Source organism: Glycine max, chromosome 18, assembly GCF_000004515.6.
Source record: "Glycine max cultivar Williams 82 chromosome 18, Glycine_max_v4.0, whole genome shotgun sequence".
In the NCBI taxonomy this organism is placed as follows: domain Eukaryota; kingdom Viridiplantae; phylum Streptophyta; class Magnoliopsida; order Fabales; family Fabaceae; genus Glycine; species Glycine max.
Window position 1 is genome coordinate 50003203 of NC_038254.2, and position 9122 is coordinate 50012324.

Consider the following 9122-nt stretch of genomic DNA (forward strand, 5'->3'; position numbering starts at 1 on the left):
AATAATATCATAACATGTCATGGGGAAAAAAATTAAAAACTTAAGTTTGAATATATATGAAAAGAGTATCAAGAGAAACTTGTGGTTATTAAGAGAATGTTTAATGTGACTTTTGATTTATTATATTTTAGAATTATTTTATTTTGGTTCATTATGTTTGGTAATTATTTTATTTTGGTATATTTTATTTAAAAGTTTTATTATAATCTTTTATAATTTAAAATGTATCATTTTGATTTTTTTTTAATTTTTTGTTAAAAACCATCAATATATTACATTTAATGAATTAAAGTAAAATAATTATGAAACATAATAAATTAAAAAATAATATTAAGCCTTAAAGAAATAACAATTGCATAAAAAAGAAATAACAATTATAAATTTGAAGCATGTAATCATTATAGATAACCAATATTAAAAGTTAGGGCTAATTAATTAAAAAAATTATGTGTGTTTATCTTATAATTTTAACTATTTATATATGGATATATATGGTTGTATGATTATGATTTATAATTGTTATTTCTTATCATATATTCATTGCTTCTCCAGAAATTTTGTTTACAGTTATCGGAAAACGATGAGGTGAATTTTGTCAGAGCATAATTTGTTGTGGGGAATATTTAGGTAGTCGTCATGCAAACAAACAATATATTACATATATTTTTTATTTGCTCAGCCAATTCTATAAAAAAAAAGGGAAAACCACCACTCTAAGCGACATATGGAAAAAGGAAGGGCACAGAGAGAGAGAAAACAAAGGAAAATCAAAATCAAGTAGACAAAAGTGATAAGAAGCAGAAGAAGAAGCATGGCTTCTACTTCTAGGGAGAAAAAAAGAGAGTCTCTGGAAGACACGTTGCAACAACTTCGCGATGTCACAAACTCCAGTGCTGTAATTTGTTTTATATTATATCGATTTATATATATATTGATGATGTTGGTTATTACAGATGAAGCTTGTGCTTCTGCTTTATCTTGAATCAAAGATTTTAAATATGTCACTTAGTTAATAAATTTGGGTTTGACAGTTGAACAAAGCCTCAATTATTGTAGACGCCTCAAAATACATAGAGAAGTTGAAACAAAAAGTGGAGGGACTGAACTCAGAGCTGGGAATCGCGGATTCATCAACCTCTCAAATTGATGAACTGCCTATGGTAATTAATTATTAATCTTGTCTAAGATTGTTATATTTTTTGGGGGGTCTAAGATCATGTATTAATAATTAATTAATCGACTTAAGTAGAATAAAATTATCATGAGTGATAAAAAAAAAAACTTTCTCCGAGTTATAGCAGAATTCATTATTGATATATCTTATGAAAAACTTTTAATTTGCAGGTAGTTGTGAAAACCCTAAAAAAGGGTTTCCTGATTAATGTGCTTTTAGAAAAGAATTTCCCTGGAATGCTCGTCTCTATACTCGAAACCTTCGAAGAACTGGGCCTTGATGTCCTTGATGCTAGGGTTTCTTGTGAAGACAGTTTCCAGCTAGAAGCTGTAGGAAGAGAAGTAACCAACTCACAACTCTTTCCTTATAGTTGGTTTACATGAGTTCCGAAACTTATATACTCACTTTATATCCTTTCATATCAACATTCCAGACATATACATACAAGAAACTAGAACAACGAGTAACTTTAACATTTTGGTGAGAAATTCTTTTATGGTTCTGGGGTTCCAATTAGTAACACAAGTTGGTTATTTGAAAGGATCGGATCCACACCATTTGAAGAAAAATATGTATTTAATGGAGTGCTATACATGCTCCTACTCATAGAGGAAGAATTTTCAGGAGGATACAAGAAATTTTCACAAGTTTAAACCACTATTACCAACACCAATCTTCAGTTTTGTTATAAAAAAAAGGATTAAATTACACCTAATTATTTGGGTTCGTTTATCTATATTTTTAGTTGCATGGGCTATATATATAATGTGGTAACAAAGTCTAGCTAGACGCTATAGCTGCATCAGTTACATCTTGTCAAATGGGGATAATGTTAGTAATTTATAAAATATGATGCAACCAACAATACTCTCAAATGATTAGTTCATATAATTTTCAATCAAACCTTTGACAAAAGCCTTATTTTGCAGAGTCACAAGAACGACAGTGTTGACGCGCAAGTGGTAAAGCAAGCAGTGTTGCAAGCAATAAAGAACGTGGACTAATTAAAGGAAGCACACGGATTAGAAAAAAGATTGGGAAAAAAAAAAACAAGTACCGTTTTTGTCTTGTTTAAGCTTAAAATTTGCACATGAACTGAAAGAATTTGTAATTGCATGTTCTGCCAAAACCTCATGAGGTACCTCTTCAATGACCCTTACATATTGATATGGCTTATCAACATCTTCTTGGATAGTGCGAAATGAATGAATGGACATGCATCATCCAACTTGACATGTAAATATAGTGGCATTTTGGCATTCAGTGGGTGGGGAAGACAATAGACAAAACATACCCTATTGATAAAAGAAGTGCATGTTATTATACATTTAATTAATTATTTTTAAATTACACGTACATTTGATTATTATAAGGAAATTAACATAGATTGAGATTGGTAGTGGGCTTTTATACATAGTGTTAATTAATGAACAACGTCCATGGAGTAGATAGAAACCTAGTATATTTCCTCGCATGTAATTAATTTATAAATGTTTTCTTAATTATTAAGTATAAAGCTTAATAAATTAAAAAAAGAAGAAGAAAATATTAAAAAGTATTACATTTAACTTAGCAGTATACTTTTGTTGTGATTTTTAATAAATTTTTTTTATTTTTTTGATACTATAGTCATTACTTTTAAGGCAATAATTAATTAATAAAAATGCAATTATATATATATATATATATATATATATATATATATATATATATATATATATATATTGAATGTCATACTAAACATAATTTTTTGATATTAATTGACAATGTAAAACTATTTACAATAATAAGATATAAAATTAAACTCAATTAGTAAAACCAAATAATTATTATGTATAAAATTAAGTAAGTAATATTACTTTTGTTCCTATATATAAGGAATAAAAATTTAATTTATCAAAATTAGTAAAAAAAAGTTTAATTAATTAATTTTAATTAATATTGTCATAAATAAAAATTTTATTTTTAAAAATACTCAAAACATTAGTTAGTTTAAATGCTCATTAGATATAATAGCACTACTTATAATTCAAGAAATACTTTTTTTTGACCCAATGTATTACATATATTACTAATAGATCAATAAATGTATCAAATTTCATGGACAATGAGCAATTTCATTTCAAAAATATTTTTCAATAGTAAATATTGTTACAAATATTGTCAGTAATATTTTAGAAACAATACATGAGTTTGAAAACAAAAATCTTTAGATATAATATAATACTTTCATTAGACTGTAAAATTCTTTTGTATGCACTTCTTGCAATAAATTTATTCTTAAAATTAATAAAGAGTAATATAACATTTTTCAATTTATCCTTCTCTAAAGTTTCAATTTTTAGTAATTAAATAAAAAATTGAATATGATTTTATATTTTAAAAATTATTCAAATTGGTTTTCAATTAGAGAACTAAATTAATCTAATATACATACAAAATGATTGATATTAATAGAAGCTTTAGTTAAATGCATGATGTTATCATCATTGGCACCAAAATATATGTTATATATATCAATCATTAATCTTTCATGAAATTTAAACTCTATACTAATTTAAATAACATTTTTTTAGGGAGGTGAAAGGTAGGGTTCAAAATAGATGTAAATTTTTTTTAAAAAAATAATAAAATTATACTTAAACAATTTAAAATAACACTTATATGTATATATTGATATTATGTAGTCTTATTAATAAAAATAATAGTAAATAATATATTATATCATAACATAATTTATCACCTAATAATTGAAATTAATAATAAATAATTTATTAAAATATAAAAAAATTGAGGTCCTAAATAATGGGGACCTAAGGTAAATACCTCAAAGTGGTTTAGATTTTAGAAGTCTTGGAGGCTAATCCCTCATAAAGTGATGAATAAATTAAGGTTCGAAACAATGCCATCAGATGTGTCTATCATTAGTGTTCAAACTCAAATAGAATTACATATCAAGAAAAATAACCAAGGATGTGATATAAATGAATTGAGCTAAACCAAATACTTAAAGTTTAGGCTTGGCTTGTAAATGAAAATATTTTTCCTATGTTTAGCTCATTTATTTAAATGAGTTTAATTAAAAGCTTGAGTTTGACTTGTTTAACTCATTTACAATGTAACTTTACTTAAATGTTAATTCATGTTTATACTTTCTTATATCTAATTGTAAAGAATAATTACTTTCTTTTAATATTATCTCCCCCACTTTAAATTTTAATTCTAAAAAAAAAGTCTATAAATATTAAATACAAATATTATTTTAATAAAATTTTGTGATTAGAAAGATTATTCAAAAGCATTTTCATACCTCGATTCATTTCTCATTTGTCAAATATATTTGTTCCATGGGATTGTAATTCGGTCACAAGTTTGCAAAATCAAGTGGCCATTCTATCCGGTTAGGCAATCCACTTAGTTAATTAATTATTTATTTTTGGTCTAACAAACCACCTTGAATTGTATTGTCTTCGCTATTCTCCTATTCTAAACAAACTTATTTTTAATTCATAAAAAACAGTTAATTGGTAATGCTATATCCATCAGTACAGGCCCAATTATTAATATGGGCTCCCTCAGCCAGCCCAAGAAATTGTAGCAGACTGACGATCATTTCATATTGCATATATATTATTTTTTTTCCTTTTCATTTTACACATTCTCCTTTAATAGTTGAAGTTTTACATTTTCATACGAACGAATTTAACCAATTTTGAGGGAAGAACCCAAAGCGAAAGTGAAAAAATGAAAGTAGAAAATATTGATTTTTTTTTTCTTATGAGATGAATATATTAGAAAATAAAATAACACGACTTGAGAACAAGGTACGCAACAATCAAAGTAGGATGGAATTATATATTATATCAAATACGTGATCGTTGCATGCAACAATCAACTAATTAAGATACATTAATTTAATCACACTGAACTATAAAGACTATAGTGTCTGCAACAGAAATTAAACTAATACAATAACAGGCTCACATAAGTGGAACCCTAGTCACACTCGATTTCTTTTATTCTAACAATAGCAAATGTTACACTGTTGCCTCAGTATTCCACGGCAGAAATCAGCAAAGCTACCCGCTCCTTTAGAACCTGATGCTGCCAGCATTACATAAAAAACACATGAAGTTCAACATATATTTAATCACCATTTTCTGTCAATAACTTTTTCCGGTAACACAGCTAATAAACGTTTATATATACATAATAGTTAATTCTATCACAAGAACGAACAATATAAATAATTTGAATTAGGAAAGTGGTAATTGATACGAAGATTAAATTTGATTTATTTTTCCCTCTCTGCTCTCGTATACTAATTATTCCCTCATCTGATTGCTTAGGGGTAGACCAAATTATGACTCGAGCAAATTGAAGATAAAAATCTAGACTTTTTCAGATCATAAGTAAGAATTATCAATTCGATGACATTGGTTAGGGTATCACATTTGAGCATGTATAACTCAAACCAACTTAAACCTATACTAATTTTAGAAAAATATTATTTTGAATTTTTTACGTTGTGTGACTTTACGATTTTATAATTTTATATCTCCTAACCTGAATCATCCTGATTTGTGCCCACCACCAACAAGAATAAACCATGCCACATGAGTTATGAAGTGAAAGTTAAAGAATGATGAATGCAAAGAAACATATATGACACTAATTTAGTAATTAAGAATAGTTTTTCCTTAATTAGCCAGCGCCACTAAATTTTAGTGATTCCATAGTTGTTGGCAGCTTGCTGAAGACATTTGCACACGGTTTGTTTGTCAGTGGTGGTGTTGGCAGAACCCAGAATGTTCCTCACTCCGCCACAGCACGAATCCGATCGAAACCGATCCACCCTGCATCAGGGTAAGATAGGCACGTTGCATGTGACGGCTTGCACCATCATTGGTGCACTCACCATAGCCATGCACATTACAGCCACACATGCAACTTTCAAGCTAGCCATAATTGCTGAAGAAATATTTCTAAAAGAACTAATAATGGAACAAAAGTGAAAACTGTTGCTACAATATTGTATGTGTTGTGTTGTGGATGGTGACTACAAGTGATGTAGTGTGTTGTTTATATAGATGCGTTGAGGGATTGGAAAAATGTGGCGACGTTAATATGAATTTATGGGAATTGATTGAGATTTATATTGGTGGGTGTGATGTATAGGCCGGTGTTACTTGCATTCAACCACTTGTTACTGCGAGTTCATTACTTCTCTTGCTTCGCTGTAGTCTAGGTTTGAATCAACGTTAATAAAATTAATTTTAAATAAAATTAATTTTAATTTTGATTAAAATTGATTTTAAAGTGATATGACATTTATGTTTATATGTTTTATTATAAAAATAAAATAGGAGTAAAATTTGGTATAAAATTTTGAATTTAATACAAAAATTATTTAAAGTTGTTTCAATTTAAAATTAAATTAATTCTAAATTTTTTTTCAACGTAAATCTAAATATGTCAACATATATTCAAAATCAATAAAATAAAATCAGTTCCCCATGATACCGTTGGCCACTTTATTGCACGGGTTTCTTTATTCATGAAAATGATCTAAAATTGGCTTAAATAAATCCCTATAAAATTGGGAGTATTTCAGTGCACTTTCTTACACAACCTACACCTGGAATCAATAGTGAAAGCATACATGCCTCCAAAAATAAAATTATCTTTGCATAGTTTGAGAATTTAAATTTTGGAAGTCAATTATTTTACAATGTTACAAAGTTTAAATCCTGGAAGTCAACTTTTTTTTATAGTTATAATTCACATTCAGAAATAATAAAATTACAAAACTCGTTTATATTAATATTATTGAAATAAATGTTTACAAAAAAAAAAAATCTAGGCGTGAATAGGAAAAAAAAGTTTGCAAAAAACAATAGCCAAAATTTATGAAGAAAATTTATTATATTTGGCCATAATTTTTTAATATGATTTTTTCAATATAACTATAATTTGGAAAATTCATTTTCGTTTTGAAATTATTAAATTATAGTCAATAGAATCTTTTGTTTATTTTTTTAAATTTGACTGTATAAGTTAGAAAGTGTTTTATCTTCGAAAATATCAAGACATTCCTCGTTCAATATTATAGTTATCTGTATTTACTAATTACAAATATAAAAGGATGCGTAATAATTATTGCATAAAATTTGATACACATCATAGAGTAAAATTGTATAGGTTGCACTCTTTATTTAGCAAATTTCTCACAAATAATTTAATAATTTTCAATAAATTGATGTTACTAGTACTCCTGTTTAATGCAGTGAGGGGGAAAAAGTACCCTTGTTTAATTAAATAAATTAGCACGCGCGTATCCTGATCAACTTTTATATACAGCCAACAGTATAAACCGATATTTTATGACGGAAACCTAATTCAAATTTAATTTTTTCCTCTAATATAAAGTATTAATTTATTGTTTTCATAAATTTTATTTTACATTTAGGATTTTGGCACAAAATTAAAATAAAAAATTATTATGTAATTTTCTAATATATATATGCTATTTTTTATTTTAATTATATTCTCTTCCAAGTAGGTATAATTCATTTTTTATTTTCAAACTCTACAATATATTTAATGGTATAATAGGAAAAAATATTAAATACCTAATTGATATTATAAATTAACAATTAAAATGAGCATTTTTTTTCTAAAACGTCAAATGAAATGAGATAAATAGACTATAATTAATGACAACCAGAGCTTAAAAATTTGTAGCTTTTGTGACAAGAATTTATCAATATTATTTTAAAAAGTTGTAGCCTTTGTAATGATAACTTATCACTACCAATAATTTTAAATTAAAAAAATATTATTTCTCTGGTTTTGTTCATTACACACTAAATGCAACCTCTCTATTTCTACCATTCCAATTAAAATTAGTCTACTCATACCCTCTATCATAAAGAGCTAGCCAAAACTGCACTTCGTTAGAATACTTACAACTTACAAACCATATATTGTATAAAAAAAGCTATCAAAAGGTCCCATTTGTCAGCAGGTGAATTATATCCATATTATTGATGGCGCTACCAAAGTGACAGGGATGTTTGATTCTCTTTGTATGACGATCCCTTTTGATGTTATGGAAGAGATTAAATCCATGCACATATGCATTTTAATACAATTAAAGGTGTCAGATAAGGTGATACTGTGAATGATAAGTATAAATTAATAATGCCAAATCGGATTATATTTTTTATTAATAAATGTTAGCTATTATTATTATTAAATCAAATTATGCTTAGTTGATTAATCAGGTTAGAGTTTGTCGATTTCTTTTGGTTCCTGGACTTGGATTTGGAGCATATTGATGAGCGTTCTCATAATGTTAAATTTTTGTTTTGGATTGTTTGCCACAATTCTACACCGTATAATCTTTTGCACGGTATAAGGTTTTGTTACGGGGACAATCATCTACATAAATTTATGAGGGCATTAAGAATTTTTTAAAAAGTTGGTGAGTCTAGGGCAATTATCTCCAATTAATTAGGCCACAATGTAGATCGGTCCCTGATATATGGTAAATTTTCCTCTTTTTTCTTTTAGTATGTTTGGATGGAGTAATTTAATAGAAAAATTCATTTTTTCAAGGAATTTAAAATGATTCATGATAAAATAACTTGTTTAGATAGAGTATTTGAAAGGAGATTTAATTTTTGATACTTTTATGAATTATTTTGATTGGCTAAAACAGTGAGATTTCAAATTCTTTCAAAAAATATAGAATTTAATTTTTTTTTTTAAAATGTTCACTCTAACTCGTGTTCTTGTTCACGATTCTTTCTTGCTCAACACTCATAACTTCGGATGACCAAATTTTTTATGGCCAATATCAACATAAGTTGTTTTTCATAGACGTTGGCCGAGATTTTTTCAGTCAGAATTTTTTTGTATGATGTCAACCAAAACTATTTTTTGC

The 9122-nt window shown here is 26.9% G+C and overlaps 1 protein-coding gene across 1 annotated transcript; it reads left to right on the forward strand.

The window, feature by feature from the left end:
* Positions 1–694: 694 nt before the first annotated feature.
* On the forward strand, positions 695–2348 carry LOC100782382 (transcription factor SCREAM2). The gene is made up of 4 exons (XM_003551549.5): positions 695–895; positions 1032–1160; positions 1345–1515; positions 2104–2348. Exons 1-4 carry the CDS (start codon positions 812–814, stop codon positions 2176–2178), a joined length of 459 nt encoding a protein of 152 aa, XP_003551597.1. The 5' UTR covers positions 695–811; the 3' UTR covers positions 2179–2348.
* Positions 2349–9122: the final 6774 nt, after the last annotated feature.

Bases quoted from the DNA above. Each gene is read 5' to 3' on its own strand.
- LOC100782382 (XM_003551549.5), top strand. From the start codon at position 812: ATGGCTTCTACTTCTAGGGAGAAAAAAAGAGAGTCTCTGGAAGACACG. The intron at 1,161-1,344 runs GTAATTAATTAT...TTTAATTTGCAG, and splicing joins AAATTGATGAACTGCCTATG to GTAGTTGTGAAAACCCTAAA. The intron at 1,516-2,103 runs GTAACCAACTCA...CTTATTTTGCAG, and splicing joins TAGAAGCTGTAGGAAGAGAA to AGTCACAAGAACGACAGTGT.